The sequence below is a fragment of the Euprymna scolopes genome, chromosome 35, assembly GCF_053919585.1.
Source record: "Euprymna scolopes isolate OS-2025 chromosome 35, ASM5391958v1, whole genome shotgun sequence".
NCBI classification, from domain to species: domain Eukaryota; kingdom Metazoa; phylum Mollusca; class Cephalopoda; order Sepiida; family Sepiolidae; genus Euprymna; species Euprymna scolopes.
Window position 1 is genome coordinate 29360913 of NC_136516.1, and position 18902 is coordinate 29379814.

At 35.4% G+C, this 18902-nt stretch overlaps 1 protein-coding gene across 6 annotated transcripts in view; it reads right to left on the minus strand.

Moving 5' to 3' along the window:
- Nucleotides 1-5226: 5226 nt before the first annotated feature.
- Nucleotides 5227-18902, minus strand: part of LOC145259772 (KAT8 regulatory NSL complex subunit 1-like) — a 143036-nt gene continuing 129360 nt past the window's right edge. For all 6 annotated transcript variants that reach the window (XM_080117517.1, XM_080117516.1, XM_080117515.1 and 3 more), the window contains 4 exons: nucleotides 17865-18056; nucleotides 16753-17017; nucleotides 9369-9615; nucleotides 5227-7621 (listed from right to left, as the gene is read on the minus strand). In XM_080117517.1, coding sequence (XP_079973643.1) covers nucleotides 6515-7621; nucleotides 9369-9615; nucleotides 16753-17017; nucleotides 17865-18056 — 1811 coding nt within the window. In that variant the 3' untranslated portion in view covers nucleotides 5227-6514. The remainder of the gene's footprint in view (nucleotides 7622-9368; nucleotides 9616-16752; nucleotides 17018-17864; nucleotides 18057-18902) is intronic.

An 18902-nucleotide genomic window follows, 5' to 3' on the forward strand; every position in this document is an offset into this window, starting at 1 on the left:
ATTGGTCTACATCTATTAACATTCGTTCATGTGATCAAAGCATTAAAGTCCTATTCAGCACACATATCTATATACTGTTGAGACATAAAAAAATTATTTTGTTTTTTTTTACAAAGGTGTCAAGTCACCACTTATCAAGGCCACTCGAGGATAAAGGTTAATGACTATTAAGTGGTCAAAGAGAACATGTAGTAACCATTAGTAGTAGAAATTTGTTAAATTGAATTACTTAAGGGATGGCTCATCAAGAATTTGTTCACGTTGGACTTAAAGACAACCCTGTTGTAGTCAGTTGGAATACAGAAGACAATTCTACAGGCTTGCAGTTCTAAGAAAGAAGCTTTGTCCATGGAATCTACGATTAGGTTTAGGCACAGATAAAGAATGGAAGGAATTATTGATAGTGTTTTCAGCTAAACAAGGGTTTCTTGTGAAAGTTTGGCGAGGGGGAACCATAGATTGAAGCTCAGTCGAGCAGTTGCCATGAAAATAATGTTAAAGCAGAGACATGCTCTTAATATCTCTTCTGTGAGAAAGAAGTTGCAGGGAAGAGAAAAGAGCATCCCCCACTAGGCTACGAAGTCAATTTTGAACTGTAGGGAAGGATAAGCTGCTTCTAGCAGCTCCTGCCCAGATGTGGCAACAGTACTCCATCCTTAGACGTACTTGGCTCTTACATAGCTAGAGAATTGCATCAGCAGGGAGATATCCACTGGAGCGGTACAATAATACCACCATTTTTCCAGCAGCCTTGGCAACAGATTTGATGTACGTGTTCCATCTTCGATCAGGAGTAAAGGTCAGACCTAGAAGTTTGTCAAAACATGGAGCTTCCACAAGACGAGAGCCATTCATTTTGATTGAGGCTAGACAGGAATCAGAGCATTAATGATGGAAAGATAAAAGCTTGGTTTTAGATGCATTAAAATTAACCAGCCACCTCTTTCCCCATTGCAGAGAAAAGAGAATAGTCGTTTACGGCCCTTGAAGTGTCGCCATAGATGGTAGTATCATCAGCATAAATGTCTACAAATGATCTTAGGGAGATCATTGATGTAGATCAGGAAGAAAGTTAAACTCAGGTACCCCAGCATTAATACTGTGAGCTGATTTCAGCCCATCAACCACTACTCTTATGAGCCTATCAGAGAAATGATTCAATAATTGAAAAGACATTTCCAGCTAAATCGTAGCTGGAGTTTTTGTGAGTAGACATTTATGCCATACCCTATCAAAGGCCTTTGATATGTCAAGGGCAATTTCCCGTCAAGAGATTCGCTAATCCTGAGATATAACTATTAGCACATTTGGTGTAGATCTAACAAAATGGAAACCATATTGTATGTCATTGAGTAGGTTATTTTTCCTGAGGTGGTTGACTACTTCTCTATTTAACACAGATTCCAGCAACGTATGACGCACAGGAGACATAGTTCTATACTGAGAGGGAGATAACTGATTCCTTGAATTCTTAAATATTGACGAGGTTCTCCAGGGTGTTGGGAAGCAATTCTCCTTAAGACAACACTTAAACAGCTTTGTAAGCATGGGAGCTAGTTCTGGTTGAAGCTTTTTAGCACTATAATAAGAATGTTGTCTGCGCCAGTTACTTTATTGGAAAGTGGGGATTTAATAAAAGTGTCTACTTAAGGGGGCGGTTTATTAGGAATTTGTTTACGTTGGACTTGAAGACACCCAGGTTGTAGTCAGGTGGGAAGCAGGCAGACGGAACAGAGTTCCACATGTGTGCACTTCTAAGACAGAAGCTTTGTTCATGGAATCTACGTTTTGATTTAGGTACAGATAAGAAGTGGGGAAAATTTTTGACAGTGGTTTTAGCTAAACGAGTGTTTTTCGTAAAAGATTGGCGAGGGGTAACCAGAGATTGGAGTTCAGACGAGCACCTGCCATTGAAATAACGATAAAACAAAGATAGGCTTGCAATGTCTCTTCTGTAGGAGAGATGTTGCAGGGAAGAAAAAAAGGGCATCCCTACTAAGCCACAAAGTCTATTTTGTACTCTGTCAAGGCAGGATAGGCTGTTTTTAGCAGCTCCTGCCCAGATATGGCAGCAGTATTCCATCCTTGGGCATACTTGGCTTTTATATAGATAGAGAATTGCATCAGTAGTGAGATATCTTCTGGAGCGGTAGAAGGATCCCACCATTTTTCCAGCGACCTTGGCAACAGACTTGATGTACGGGTTCTATTTCAGATCAGGAGTAAAGGTCAAGCCTAGAAGCTTGTCAAAACATGGGGCTTCTCTTAGATGAGAGCCATCTATTTCAATTGATGCTAGATGGAGATCAGAGCATTGATGATGTAAGGATAAGAGTTTGGTTTTAGATGCATTAAAAGGTAACCAGCCACCTCTTTCCCCACTGAACCACGCGCTTGAGATCAGAGGAGAGAGAATCAGAGAGAACTTTGTCATTTACAACCTTTGATGTGTTGTCGTAGATGGTCATGTCATCAGCATAGGTGTCAACGAATGATTTTTTAAGTATGTGTTTAGGGAGATCATTGATGTAGATCAGGAAAAGAGTTGGGCCAGGATGGACCCCTGAGGGACTCCAGCATTAATACTGCAGGCTTCTGATTTTTGACCATCGACCACTACTCTTATGAGCCTATCAGAGAGAAATGATTTAATGATTGAGAAAACATTTCCAGTTATACCCTAGCTGAAAATCTTGTGAAGTAGGCCTTTATGCCATACCTAGTCGAAGGCCTTTGATATGTCAAGAGCAATTGCCCTAGAAAGGAAGCCTTTGTCAAGAGATTCACTAATCCTATGAGATATAACCGTTAGCACATCTGCGGTAGATCTTGCAGAACGGAAACCATATTGCGTGTCACTAAGAAGTGCTGAGGTGGTTGACTATTCTCTATTTAATATGAATTCCAGCAACTTACTCATGACACACGGGAGACTTATTTTTTTTTATTAGCTTGGTAACATCACGCAGATCTTTGTATTTTAAATTTTGAAAATTAGTGGTCCTGATTTTGTAAATCTTTAAGTTGAAATGATTAAAAACTTAAAGTCAATGAAAGGAATATTCTTTTTGCTTAAGATTTAAAAATTATTCAGAAAGGGTGAAATTTATTAACAATTACAAATTGAGAAAAGAAAAAATGTGACTATTTACTTGCCTTCCCACAAGGGCAGAATTAGATCCAAGGTCAATCTTTAATGCTAGGAAACCCCCCACCCCACCCCATCCAGGTACTCTGGATTTGGACAAAGATGAAAAAAAAAAAAAAAAAATGTTACCTTAGTCTAGAAAAACTTTTTACTGACTAAAGACAGAAAAGATGAAGTGCAATATTAGAACTTATACTACACTTTAATATCAGCCAAAAGGCCAAGGTTAACTATAATAGCTTATTTGATAAAAACTAAGATCTTGAATTGGTATGTATATAACAATGTTCAATTACATTATCAACAAAAATGCTATGGAAAATAATTCCAACATTATCAATTTTTCTTAAAACAAAAGAGAAAAAAAAAAAAAAAAATAGAAAAACAAACTCAATTCCATAGGTTTTGTTATTTTTTTTATTTTTGATGTTAATTTGCTATTTTGCAATTTCAACAAAAAGAAATGCAGTCTTAAAAGTGCTAAATTGGAGGAAGCTACAACAAAGTTGAGGAGTCACTAGATTGGCTTATCGCCAAATAAACTGGATGGAACAAAGACTCATCCAAAAATTAAGATTCCTTTCCTTCATTTTTTATTTTTTTTTAATTTATTAAAAAAAAAAAAAAAAAAAAAAAAAAAACTCCACTGATTAATCACTAAATGCAGCGCAAAATTGAACGATGTAGCCCCATTCCCCACATCTTTTTTGTGGCAGTTTCCTCATCAACTCATTGAAATAATGTTGAACTAGCAATGGGGGCGCCAATTCATTGCTACACAAGGAAATTTAATGATGGACCCAAAGGTCTTTTTTTTTTTGACATCAAGCCGATATTAAAAAATATTTGCTGTTTTGCCGATGACAAAGACACCAAAAAAAAAAAAAAAAAAAAAAAAAAAATCTTTTCATAAAAGTTGGCAAATAAGATTTTATTTCAAACAGAAGAAAGTTATTTTTTCGCTAAAAATACAAGCGACTTGGCAGTTTCTAAATATAACTGATAATAATTATCACTTCAGTTATTTTTTAAATGTTATAGAGATAATGGAAAAGGAATACGTATAAGACCCCACACACATTCCTTAGCCTTCTCATATTATTGAAATCTTTTAGTTTTCAAGTAACAAATTAAAATTTAGCAGTTTCAAAAAAAAAAAAAAAAAAAAAAAAAATCTGCTTATACATACTAACTAAACGTTACGAAAGATTACAAATGTAGCACATTAAAGAAATTTCAAATCATTGGTTCAGTAGAACAGAATTACTTGAATTTCTGTTCTCATCTCCAATGTTTTTCTCATGTTTTAGCAGCTATAACCTTCATCCTTCTTCAGATGCATCTTGTCAAACTCAGGAATCAATATGGAATTTGAAGCCCCCAAATTCATGCAATACTATACATATATATATATATATATGTACATATAATATATGGTGTTTGGTATTGCACGATTCTGGATTGCCTCATTTAATCCACAGAGATACCTTATTCTCATTTTGCCAATCATGGACCACTGATGCAATGGATAAAGGTGTTACATTACACTCAGTTCTAAGTTTTCTAGAGATTTATGATTCAATCTTCAGTACTGATAATACTAAGAATACAATTAAGAATTACTTAAGACTTATCTGGTCATGACTGATGACACAAGAACAAGCTACCCTGTAGATTAATTAAGGTGTTCACTTTAAAATTCTATACAAATTCCAAAGTTTAATGAGATATACACAAAAAAGATCAGGTTACATTGATCAAAACATGATCAGAATAACATTGAAGATGAGAATAATTCAAATAATCAGTCCTCATTGAAAAATTTCCAAAACAGAATGGAAAATTGTTTTAGAAGAAAAATTTAATATCAACTGAAAAAGGGAATCACAGAAAAACAAGACAGGTGGCGCACACCATATTTAGTCATTGATTACTTTATTTTTATTTATTTTGTAGTTTATGAACATTGTGTGCATGTCAGCTGATATTTGCAAGAAATGGTGACGATTCCAGACAACACGTACTGCCAGCAGTATGTCGTAAAAATTACAAGTTGTACACAAGCACAAAAAAATGTCAACCAAACATTAAAAGTTTAGTAAGAAAAGAGTAAAAATACAGACTAGTTAAGACTCGAGACTTTGTAAAAAAAAAAAAAAAATCATATCAAACACATTGGAATGAAAGTCTTTACTTGCTTCACATAGTTTTAACATTTTATTTAAAACTTCCTTCTATAAAATCTGTTTTTTCAACAATTGAAAGTACAGCTAACGGCTGCCATGCTTACAGTTGCTGACCATCATTAAATGACAATTGTCAAGTAGGCATTATGAAAAAAAAAAAAACATTTCATAGATATTAAAACTAGTTAGGCCATGTATAGAATTTCATTCGGATACGTTTCATTTATTTATTTTTTTTTAATTGTTTACAAATTATCAAGCATTAATTATTCTTTACTTTTACCTAGAAAATAAATCAGAATTAAAAAAAAAAAAACTTTGCCAAGTGGGGAGAGAGAAAGACGAAAAGGTCAATATCATTTAAGAGCTACTGCAAAAGGCCAAAATTAAATCTTACAGATGCCCCCCCCCCGCCCAAAAAAAGATATTAAATTAGAAAAGAAAGTCACTAACGGTTGCCTTTGTCATGAAGCAAACATCACGCGCTTATTCTTCATCAGCATGTTGCATTTCTTTGAGGAAGTATTCTTCTTCGTCCTGCACCCCCACCCCCACCCATTTTTATCGGGCTGATTTTCCGGTGACAGTTCTTGGACATCCTCCAGTCACACTACAAATAGAGAACCCTAACCCGAGATTTGCAGAAAGAAAAAAAATATACCAACCAAAGTGACATACTAAAATACTTCAAGAAAAATGTTTTCTTTTCAGTAGAAATATTTCTCATTTGGTTTATTTCTGTGGTTGGAAGATTTTACCTGCCGGGTGAAAGAAAGAGCGGGATGGGGAAGGGGGTACAGGCATTAACTCCCAGCCACCTGCTTAAAGATTAAAAAAAAAAAAAAAAAAGCAGCGGCAATTTCTTTTTTTGGGTTGTCCCCCATTTGTGTCAGCCTACTCACACCGTCAATTCAATCCGCGGACTCGTTTTAGCCCAGGAAACTGCATAATGCAGTTGCCACACAACCATCTTCACTTAAGAAAAGCGACACAGCCATGAGCCATTGTTTCCAACAAAAGCTCAAGTGAGCTGCAATAAAGTGGTCGTGACGGGAGGTAGCGTGCTTACCAGATCAAAAGTGCTAGTAGTAGTAGTAAGAGTAGTAAGAGTAGTAATATCGTCATCGGCATCATTAATCGTAGCAGCACACCAAATTGCTGCTAGCCATAAAAATTGAAGTCACCTTTTAGCCAAGCGAAGGACAATGCCTGACTTTGAACCAATCACTTTCCATTCTGGATCGTTGGGATCTTCGTCCGCATTCGATGCAGAAGAACTGCTCGGCAGTGGTGAACATGGATGACTACTTCCCGGCGTCCTCAACTCGAGAGGTAAAGCTTCGGAAATCGTTTCAATGTTTTTTTTTGTTTCATTACAATGTTCAATCCGCATAGTTTCATATTCTACTTCAGTCAAAGGAAAAGTCCGTGGAATCCACGGTTCAACAGCCGAATGCTCAACCATGTCAAAAAGGTCACCGTCATCATCATAGAACGAACGTTCATGTTTTGACAAAGAACTACAACGCCTTCGGCCCAACTGTTCATCACAGAACCTTTGGAGGTGTGTGGTTGGGTGAAAGGTGGTTGGTGTCAAAGGGCGAGGCTGAAAGGAACTATCTATGGGAGAAGGGCGAGGGCTACAGGACTGTATTAATGAGGGAGATGTAGACAATGCTGCAGCATTTTGAGAGATTTTGCTCAGCAAAGGGCTTTGCGAACGATGTCCTAAATGTGATGGAAGATGAGATGAGGAGACGCCTTCTTCAATTCCGTCCGATCTTAAACAAGACGCTAGCTCTTGCTGCTTAAAACTAGTCGTAGCAAAAGGGCCATCACTTTCTTCTAAATCGATTGCTCTGTGATGATAAGACAAGCCTCTGCCATGTCTCATCTTGTCAGTTTCATCTAACATGAGTAAGGATTGGCTTTCTGTTAACTCCGAATGAAGTTTATTATTAGGCGAAGAATGATGGAGTGACGATGAGGAACGGTCATGTAACGGCAGTAAAGCAGGCAGCGGGGAAGGGGATTGTGAAGTATCAGCAGCACAGGATCCATGGCGTAAAGAGGAGGAGGGAGTTGGATGAATCGGTGAACCAATCATTGAACTGTTGTCAAGAGCGCCCATAGATTCAGGAGAGACTGGCTCCGTATCATCGGAGCGGACTGAACGATGGCCGCGCCTTCCATGTTGAAAAAAAGAAACAAATCGCTTTTTCTCTTGAGTTTCACATTTTGCATGACGCTGAATATAAAGTTCATCCGAGAGGTCTTCAATCTCAGACTGAAAAGAGAGAGAGAGAAAAAAAATATATATCAGTACATTGGTCCGAGGGATGTAATTGGAAATAAAGCCCTATAACATGACCAAAACTTTTGAGTCAAGTTCTGTACAAAATCTAATGGTGATATTAATTTTGTATTAAATGGCTTAATATTAACAGATAAAAAAAAAAAGCAAGAGTAATATGGCTTGAACATTTTCCCTGGCCACCAACCTTTGTAAAGAAATCATGTTAAGATCTCATTCAAGAAAGATCAAGGACAATCACCAAAGACATGGATCAACCAGATAAATGTTAAGACTGGTATACTGCTTCTAACAGATGAAAGACTGTGATAAGTGGCAGAATTTTGTTTGTAAGCATGTAGCGAAATTCTGTAATAAAGCTGAGATATGGGACCGCCCCCCCTCCCCTCCAATACACACACAAATTGTAGGCACACTATGCTGTTTGCCAAACACGTAAAAAAAAAAAAAAAAAAAAAAATCCTTTTTTAATACAGGGTTTATAAAGATTTTCAATGTCCATTTTCAAGAATTTTCAAAGCCTTTTTTCAAGAGAAAAGTCAAATTTTAAAAATAAAATTTGATGCATAAAAACCGAGCATACAGGGTCCCCCTCCACAAGTAAAAAAAAATTACTTTCACCATGACTCATGTTTGTAAAAAAAAAAAAAAAAAAAAAAAAAAAAAAATCGAAGGTGTGGCCATTGAGAAAAGTGCAAATAAAGAAACGATTTGAGGACATTTTTACTTTCGGAGGAGGAGGGGGGGGGGCAGAGTTATCCAGGAAAATCCATTCTGGCAAAAATTTACTTTCACCGTGACTAATAAAATGCAACATTTTTAAAAAATCCAAGACCTGATTATTGAGAAAAGTGCAAACAGACGAACGAAAGTGAATTACTAGGTCCAATCCTCCTTTGTCAGGGGACAAAAAATGATATAATAAATCAAAAAAACAAATATTTTAATTAATATTTTAAAAATAATTTAATATTTATTTTGATTTTTACTTCGGCTATATCTGCAAAGTATATGGATAACATCGGGTAATTTCGTGATAAAGGGGCATAACTCTTGTAACACTAATATCCAAAATAATATGATGCAACTTCAGAAGAATTTTATTTTATTTTTAATCTTTAAAAATATTTTAATTGCATTTTAATCAATAGTAAGATATTTTAGTATCTATTTTTACTATTGAGACAAATTTTTTACTGAATATAAATGATTTTCAAGCCCTTTTCAAGAAATTTCCTATATTTTCCAGGCCTTTTCAAGATAATAGAAATAAGGCCTTTTCAAGACAAAGCTCAAAATTCAAGGTCTTTTCAAGCCTGCGTGAACCCTGTAATACGTGAATATCAAAACGTTTATCTTGTATAAAATACCTGGCAATTTCTGTAGCAGTATCAAGATCTATGACTAATACAGAAAAAATATATGGATTCAAATTAAATATTAAAACAAAAAAAAAATTGATGAAATTGATTACAAATTTTAAAAAGATTATTGCTGCTCCAAAAGCAAAGAACCCAGCCATTTCAGAGTCGACAGGGAACAAACTCACTCACTCTCACACCCAAAGTGCTTTTTATATATAAGTGGAAATAAATATGGGGACAGGGATGAGTGAGGATTTAAACTGTCTTTAGAATTTATACAGAAGAAAGATAGGAGCCATCATACATAGGTATACTCATTATCAAAAATTCATGAGCAATAAAAAAAGAAACCTTACCTCTTCCTCATCATCTCCTGCAATCTCCTCCTCCTTGTTATTAACCTCCTCTTCCTTCACCACCGCTGCTGCTGCTGCCTCCTCCTCTTCTTCTCCCTCTTTCTGACATGCAGGAATAATACCATTGGTTTGGTTGGAAGTTGGTGGCTTTTTAATACTTAGAAGCGAAGAATTTGTTGAAGACGCTAAACTCTCAACTTCTGCTTGATCTTCAGAAACTGGTGACTCTGGAACGATCTTTCTCCATCTATAAAATAAAAAATATTTGAAAAATTAAAATAAGAAAAAATACATACAGTGTGGAACGATTAAATTCTCGCCCTAGAAAAGACGACATTTCATTTCCGTTTGATGAAAACCGGTTTTCTTTTTTGTTGCATCTACTAGTTGGCCAGTTGTGTACAAATTCCAAGAATCAATCAAATCAATCAAAATCGACAACTTATCTTAGAAGGATGCATCTTCAAATGTAAAACTCTTAGAGACAATCCTAACTTAGATTTTACGTGATGCGTTCCATCAAATTTAAAACCTAAAACTGTTGGAATTGTGACGTTGTTCTGAAGAAATGAAACTAGTGCACCGTTTTTTTAATTACTACGATGTGCAAAGGGGATTGGGGTTTGGGGGGGGGGGGGTTAGATTTGTTGGGTCTTTTTAATACTAATATTATTAAAATAAGTACGTTCTTGGACCAGAAAACTAATGTACATTTAAAATACAATCAAAAAAGTAAAAATTTACAAGAACAATAGGAGCCTTCTATTATGCCTGAAAGTAACAATGTTTCATGAGAGCAATTAGAGATGTGCCACTGTACAACTCATGTTCTCTACCGATCCAAGTTATGACAACAGGACCATTGCCAGCACCCTCAAAATGCATCGCTGGATTGTCATGAATAACAGGGATGTGCCCAGAGTGATGAAAGTTTCCAGCCACGGTTATGGTCTTTGGTGTGGTTTCCAGGTGAGGACAACCTCATACTACCTAACATTTTCAAAGTTGACACCAAAGTGTACTGGGATGCGCTGAAGAGTGTGGTGATCCCCTGGTGCAATCAGGTAGGCAACCTGACCCTGCTAGACTACTTTGGTCACACGTTGAGAACATCACAATACCAAAGCCAGTCTGATCGCCGCTATTTACCAAGTTTCCGCCGGCGCTTATCACATAATTTACCTGAATTGATGTTTTTCACTAAAATTATTAAAATAAAGCTGTAGTGTTTTTATAGCGACACTTATCATCCCACCCTGTAAATGGCAAATGTTTACGATGATTACGTCTTCTAAAAATTGGCTTACATAATTTTATTCTGACGATCCACAATGTTAGAAGTCGCTTATTATCATGTTAATGTCATATCAAGTCAGCATTAAATTTTCAGATTATAATTTTTTTCATTTTTTTTTTTTAAATGTTTTTTCAATTTTTAGTTTGTTACTGGAGTTTAACATACAGATATACAAATGAAAAGAAAAGTCAGCAACCCAAGAGTTCGATTCCTGAAATTTTGAAACCTCCAATTCTGACAGAAATGCATGGGAGTCATCATTAGTCATTATTCAGGTGATAATTCCTAAAGAGTAAATAAATAGTAGATGGTCAATAACATTTCAATGGCAAAAAAACTTGGTTTCTCTACCAAATGACAGACTAGCAATCAGAACATCTCTTCCAACTGGGATGAATACCCAAATCTACACCTTCTGTTTTGCTAATATGAGAGGCTATTTAGTTCTCTCCCACTGCAAAAGATGTGACACCAAGGTTGGAAAGTGGGATTGAGAAGTCAGTGCCCCCAAGGAGGAATACTCTGACCTGCAAAAAGTGTCTGGGCCTGCTCTGTCAGAATTCCCTGGTAAGGGCGCCCCAGGTGAACTAGCATTACACCGCAATCAACAAGAGAGGTCATTACGGGAATGGTCTAATCTCTTGATTTTGGGGATCGAGGATAAAAATCTTTAGACATCAAATGACAGCTCTACTTTGATCACACCGTGACCACTTGAGAATTATCCTTTTAATCACTGCACATAAAAACTGATTAACCAGAGAATTAATCAGTTGAAGTGGTCATAATTTTTATAAAATCTCAGGTATTCTTTCTCAGCATAAGCCCTTATTTTTAAGACATTTTTTTTTCAAAGAGGCTAACCAATTACTTGGGTGGTCTCTCTGTAACAAATGCTGAGCCAAATGGCATCATGGTAGTGAAAAAGAAAAGGACTATTACAAAGAATGTGTGTAGAGGCAGAAGAACAGGTTAGAGAGGAGCGCAATCACTTTTTTTTTTCTTTTTTTTTTTAATTCAGGAAAATACCCAGAAATAAATGTTACAAAAAAAGGGAGCTGAGTTATTACTTGTCTTATGTTCCTTGCTATGTAGACTGTGTGGGTCCTGTGTGTAACGTTATTTGGCACCATATCGACCAAGTCTTTTTACAGAAAAAAGTTAAAAATGAAGATATGGATAAAGAAAGCAAAAAGGAGGTTACCACGGAGGAATGCAGTCGCAAAGGAGGGACATGCGCACAGACCAATCAGAGGTCGAAACTTTAAGAAAGCAAGAGAAGCTAAAAAAAAAAAAAAAATTGCACCACATTGTGAGTAAAATAATTTGTTTTATTTTTTCTTTTCTGTTCACTTTCGAATTTTTTCTGTTTGTTGGTCATATTTTTTAGTTGCTAAAGGACATTGTGTGGGGACCTTAAGTCAATGTGAATATTATCTTTAATGTTAGACAATGTTTAAGCATTATGACTAAGTTATTTAATATTATAAAGGGTAAAGTTTCATGCTCAGTTAATGCAGCAAATAGCCTATTAGGTTTTAAGATGTTAGAATTAAACATCTAGACATGAACACATTTTATTCATGTAAATTGATATTCAAGTTGTTCAATATTAAGGTTAAAAAAAAAAAAACATTGAATTCTTACAACAGACTATGCTGAGGGGGCATATAAATTTTTATTTGTAAGTAAAACCATGCCTAGTGACTTTATTTTTTCATGTTTCGTTACTTGAATTCTTATAAATCTAATACCAAACAAAGAACAGGTAAATTTAAAGTTTTTTTAATCTTAAAATTATTGGCAAATGAAATTGCTTGGCAGTCAAGTAAAACAATGTTAACAGAATATTATCCGTTGATTCTTATATAAGAGCTTTATATGACGAATATATTGCTACTGTGATAGATGTGTCCACAAAGTATTTAAGGTACTTACAATCCTCAGATTCAGGAATGGAGGATGTAGATTATGAAGAATTTGTCTGTAGGAAAGCTTGAAAGTTGCCAACAGAATTTGGATAATGAATAAAATTTCCCGGGTATGGAATATAACTTAGTCACCAGAGGTTAGTGACTGGACTTTTGATGGTTCAGTTTACAAACAAAAGTAGTTTAGAAAATTGCGAAAATTTAGAAGGATAAAAAGGGTGCTTGTGTTAGATAGCAGGATTGCCAAAGATAAAAAATGAGAAAAGAATGGTACAGTGAAGGGGTTTAACAAGTGATACACTGGGACATTTTGCTTGTTTTATGTGAACCTTACAGTTTTTTTTTCCTTTTCTTTTCTTGTTAGTGTGTAACAATCAGATAATTCATTGCATAATACCAGGGCCAGCTAGAAAGTAAGAATTATTTGTGATCACTTAATTTGAAGCAATAAATGACAAATGAGATGGAATTAATCTTGATAAGCATGATGCAAGTAATTGTTTAAAGTGAAATAAATTTTGATGTACTAACGTGTGCCTTATTTTTTTTTACATAGTGTTCACCTCTTATCAAGGCCTGGAAGCCACTTGGGGATAAGGGTTATTGTGTGTACAGTAATCATGGGGATAATATCGTAGTAATAGTTGGTATTGGAGATTTGGTAAAGTGTCTTAAGGGGGGCGATTAATCAGGAATTTGTTTATGTTGGACTTGAAGACATCCATGTTGTAGTCAGGTGGGAAACAGACAAACGGAAGAGAATTCCACAAGCGTGCAGTTCTAAGAAAGAAGCTTTGTTCATGGAATCTACGGTTTGATCTGAGCACAGATATAGAGTGGGGGAAATTGTTAACATTAGTTTTAGCTAGACGGGTGTTTTTCGTGAAAGATTGACGAGGGGTAACCAGAGATTGGAGCTCGGACGAGCACTTGCCATGGAAATAACGATTAAACAAAGACAGGCTTGCAACATTTCTTCTGTGGGAGAGAGTTTGCAGGGAAGAGAAAAGGATATCCCCCACTAATATACAAAGTCTATTTTGTACTTTGTCAAGGCAGGATAGGCTGTTTTTAGAAGCTCCAGCCCAGATGTGGCAGCAGTATTCCATCCTTGGACGTACTTGGCTTTTATAAAGATAGAGAATTGCTTCAGTAGCGAGATATCTTCTGGAGCGGTAGAATGATCCTACCATTTTCCCAGCGGCCCGGGCAACAAACTTGATATACGTGTTCCATTTCAGATAAGGAGTAAAAGGTCAAACCCAGGAGCTTGTCAAAACATGAAGTCTCCCAAAGACGAGAGCCATCCATTTCAATTGATGCTAGATTGGGATCAGAGGGGCTTGGTTTTAGATGCATTAAAAGTAACCAGCCACCTCTTCCCCCACTGAACCACGCGCTCAAGATCAGAGGAGAGGGAATCAGAGAGAGCTTTGTCATTTACGGCCTTTGATGTGTTGCCATAGATGGTCGTGTCATCAGCATAGATGTCAACGAATGATTTAAGTATGTGTTTTGGGAGATCATTGATGTAGATCAAGAAGAGAGTTGGGCCCAGGATGGAACCCTGGGGAACTCCAGCATTAATACTGTGGGCCTCTGATTGCTGCCCATCAACCACTACTCTTATGAGCCTATCAGAGAGAAATGATTTAATTGAGAAAACATTTCCAGTTATACCCTAGCTGGAAATCTTGTTGGAGTAGGCCCTTATGCCATACCTTATCGAAGGCCTTTGATATGTCAAGAGCAATTACCCTAGAAAGGAAGCCTTTGTCAAGAGATTTACTAATCCTATAACCATTAGTACATCAGCTGTAGATCTAGCAGAACAGAAACCATATTGCATATCACTAAGGAGGTCATTTCTGCTGAGGTGGTTGACTACTTCTTTAACATGGATTCCAGCAACTTTCTCATGACACACAAGAGACTTATTGGTCTGTACTGAGGAGATGACTTGTTACACGAGTTCTTAAATACAGGGCATACTGATGAGATTTTCCAGGGTGTTGGAAAGCACTTCTCCTTAAGACAATGCTTAAACAGTTTTGTAAGTATGGTGGCAAGTTCTTGTTGAAGCTTTTTCAACACTATAATTAAAATGCTGTCTGGGCCAGTTGCTTTACTGGAATCAAGGTTCTTGATTAGTTTGGCGACCTCACGCACAGATATTTGTATGCTGCATAGTGTGTTGTCTGTTGGAGGAAATACGGGGAGTTGATGGTCTTCGTCGTAGAAGGTAGAGTTAGTTGTAAAGTTCTTGGCAAATAGTTTGGCCTTGTCTACTGCTGATGATATTAACTCCGGTCCATTGATGATGGTTGGGATAGAACGCACACTTCTGTTCAGGATCCTGTTTGCTATTTGCCAAAACTGGTGGGAACCAAGCCGCTGCTCAGCTACTTTGGATTTAACGGACTGAGCATATAGCTCTCTGGCATTTTTTATTACTCTTTTACAGTGGTTGCTGGTAGTCCTGAAAGCAGCTTTAGTCTCAGTACATTTGTTACATTGGTAGCTATGGAAAAAGTGATTTCTGTGTGCAATGGCAGCAGCACATTTTGGGGAGAACCATGGCTGGCTGTTAGGTTTTTGTTGGAATTTTTTGGATGGTATGAATCGGTCTATGTCTACAATTAACCATTCGGTCAGGTGTGATACTATAGAGGACACATCCTTTTTAAACACGGAATGCAGGGATAGATCAGATATGAATGTACGGAGATTATTTACTGGTTCAATTATTTGGTAGAAAAATGAAACACTTCTCTCCATTATTTTTGTGATTGTAATATAGGAAAGTTGTACGAATTTTCAAATATCCTATTAGTTTTATGTATAATTTATTGAATCTAGAAATAAATTTATAGTTCCTGTCTGGTTGTTCAAATGCCTCCTAGAGATTTAGGCAATAAATCCTTATAAACATATCACCCACATACTTGAAGTATATTTGATCCTGAGCAAATAATATCACAAGGTCTATGTTGGTGTTGGACATCGAAAAAAAAAAAAAAAAAAACAATATTTCACTTTATTCTGAACAGCCATTTACTTTTCTTTAGCATTGGTCATGTTGTAAAATAAAAAAAATGAAAAAGCATTGATTTATATTAAAAAAGAAATATTTTCCAGAGAAGACATCTTTTCTACAGCAAATATGTTACCAATGGAAGCCATTTTTTGTCAATAGCAAATTTTGCAATTATTACGGAATAGTAATACTGATACATTCTTTTGAATAATAATAAACTAAACATTTTAGCTGGTTAAAAACAGGCAAAAGTTATAGCCTGTTGACTTAGTGTTTTATGTCAAACTGATAGCTGAATATGGTAAAATTTATGCTCCTTTTTGCATTAAATAGTAATCCCTATATTAACCCCTGTGCATAAAATAGATAACATAATTAGTTGGCTGCATTTTATCATAAAAATCCATACAAAATTTTAGCCAAATCTATTCTGCAGTTTCTAAGAAAAAGTGGAATGGACAGATAGGCAGTTGGTTGGTTGTTTTTGTTTTATGGCATATCAACCCTTTTCGGGTTATTTAATGCCGAATCCAAAGATTTTGAAGAAAAAATTTTTTTAATAGAATATATTTGTTGTTTTCACGTCGGTTTCTATTCAACCCATAGTTGGGACCCTAACAGGTACTACCACTCCGGGTCGGAGTGGACCTGGGAGCAATGGTAATTAAAGGGTGGCTCCACACTCCCCAAAGCCCGTAAGCTGGGGCTTCACCACTGGATATAGTTTAAGGTCATATCCAGGACTCCCATTGAGGGACTTTTACCCTCTGCAGGGGGGCAGTCAGCATATTCTCATGCCCCACCGACAGGGCCAACAGATAGGCAGACGAAAAATACAGATAACTGTTTATAAAAATTATTTATATAAAGCTACCATGGTAAGAGATAGGTAATATCAAAAAAATTTTCATCGCGTAATAAATTTGTAAACATGGTCCTTATTCCTAAAAATAACTTAAATAATGTAAGGGAGATAATTCATTTTAAATTTAAGAATATACTTGTCTACCTTACAACTAACATACATTTTTTTTTCTGTAGAAGTTTAAAAATATGTAAACGAATAAAAATTAAATGAATCCTGGATATTGTCAGATATTAAAAGAAGTCATTACTTACTTTGGAGTAACAATTTCTTTATATTGCAACTTTTCTACACGAGTTGATGCTGCCATACTGTATGGAATGACAATATTGTTAATATCGAAGGCACTCTCTCCACGTCTTTTCCTCAGTGTAGCTTCTTTCATCTCTTTGAATGTTGCAGAAGGAAAGTTAATTGAGCCATCTCTGAAAAAAGCCTGGTCTGATGATCTAAAACGACGTTTCCCACTAAGACGGCTTCCTCCTAATGAAATCGATCTCGATGGAAACTTTTTGAGAGCTGGAAAAAAATAAAGGTAAACATTATTAAACAAAAGACTTTTAAGCTTGTTAGAAGCACTGTGTATATTATATAGACAGATTTGAGCTTCAGAAGGCTGTGACAATGCAATGTAAGGTTATGAACAGAAAATTTCAATATGAACTTACATTTTGAAAAGGAGGTATTAACCTCAGATTAGAAAAACTTGGACACTGTAAAACACGATCAAAGATATAAAAATAAAAAACAGCAAGTAGAATAGAAAAGAAAATTCTGTATATACTGTAAAAAGTAAATATAAATTCAGAGTTTTACAGTTTGCTTGAAGCATAGTACATATTGTATAGATATATTTGTGGTTTAGAAGTCAGTGATAATGCAATGCAATGTAATGGGCAACAATTAAATCAAAAGAATGTCTGGTTGAGAAACAAAAACAAAAAAAAACAAAAAAAAATTTTCTTTCGTGTTTTTTTTTTAATTTTTAAACTATAGTGTTATAAATTGTCCAAATTTTTCTTTCAAAATTAATAACCCCTTTTTAAAATCTATATCTGATTCAGATATAAAATTATTACATTACACCTTGTGTTTTTATGTCTATGATCTCGTTTCTTAACCAAACTTTTTTTGATTCACCTGGTGCCCATCATGTCATCATGCCAATACTGGATCCACTATTAGGCATCAAAGTTACGATCCATCAAATCTTGGTCAGTACAAGTTGGTCCATCACTGTTTCGATTTAATATTAATAGTGTTAATTATTTAAATGCATACTTATTGTTTCTAAGTATGTTTTTTTCCACATTGGATGTAAATTGCATATTAACCATGGTGGCACAAAGTAATTTACTATACTTACCAATTGCTAATTGTGCTGCTCTGCGTTTCTTAATTTCTGTCCGACACAAGCGTTTGTCAGTTACTTTGTTTTGTGGAGTTGTAGGTAATGAAGATGAAGCCGACGGAGCAACTAAACTCATCGGATTTATGGCTGCTGAAGTGCTCGGACGAGACTTCTCTACAGGTTTTTTATCATACCGGCTTCGGAATTCTATAAGAGAAAATATTTGATCTTTAGTGGGGAAAAATTTGGAGTATGGAATCAAATTAGTATCATTCAAATTTTAAACAAAACTATTAGAAATCAATTCAGGAGATATGTAAGAGGAATCTTGTAAATTGAAAATTCTAATTTTATATATATATATATATATATATATATATATATATATCAGGTTGAAAAGAAACATTTTCTGGAATTTTTAATTTGTATTTTAAATGATATATTTTCAGAAAAGTTTTAGTTATGATACCTTTACTTTATATGTAATTTTAAATAGCGTTTTTCACTCTAGCTAATCATTTAAATTGCAATTGTTTTAAAACAATTGTCTTTTTTTTTTAAAACACTGAGTACAAGATGGAAAAAAGCAAATTCCCACAATTTTTTTTATTTCAATTCAAACTAGGCCGAAAAGCTGCTGAAACAGCTCGCAATATCAACAAAGCTGAAGCATGTTGAAGCAATGGTTGCCTAATCACTAACCAGGTTAATGTTTTTATGTATTACTTTCGAAAAGCTGCTGAAACAGTTTATGATTTAAACATTACTTTATTTCAAGTATATTTTAAGCAGTGGGTTACGGGATATGAAGTAATTCCTGGAAATTACTCATAGCGTTAACAATTTAAACATTACTTTATTTCATATATATATATATATATATATATATATTTTTTACAAGGTGGTCACCACTTATCAAGGCCCGAAATCCACTCAGGGATAAGGGTTATTGTAAGTACAGTACGTCAGTGTGGAGATTTAATAAAGTGTCTACTTGGGTGGAGTGGGGTGGGGAATATTAAATCAGTCCCGAAAATGGGTGAAACCGTTTAC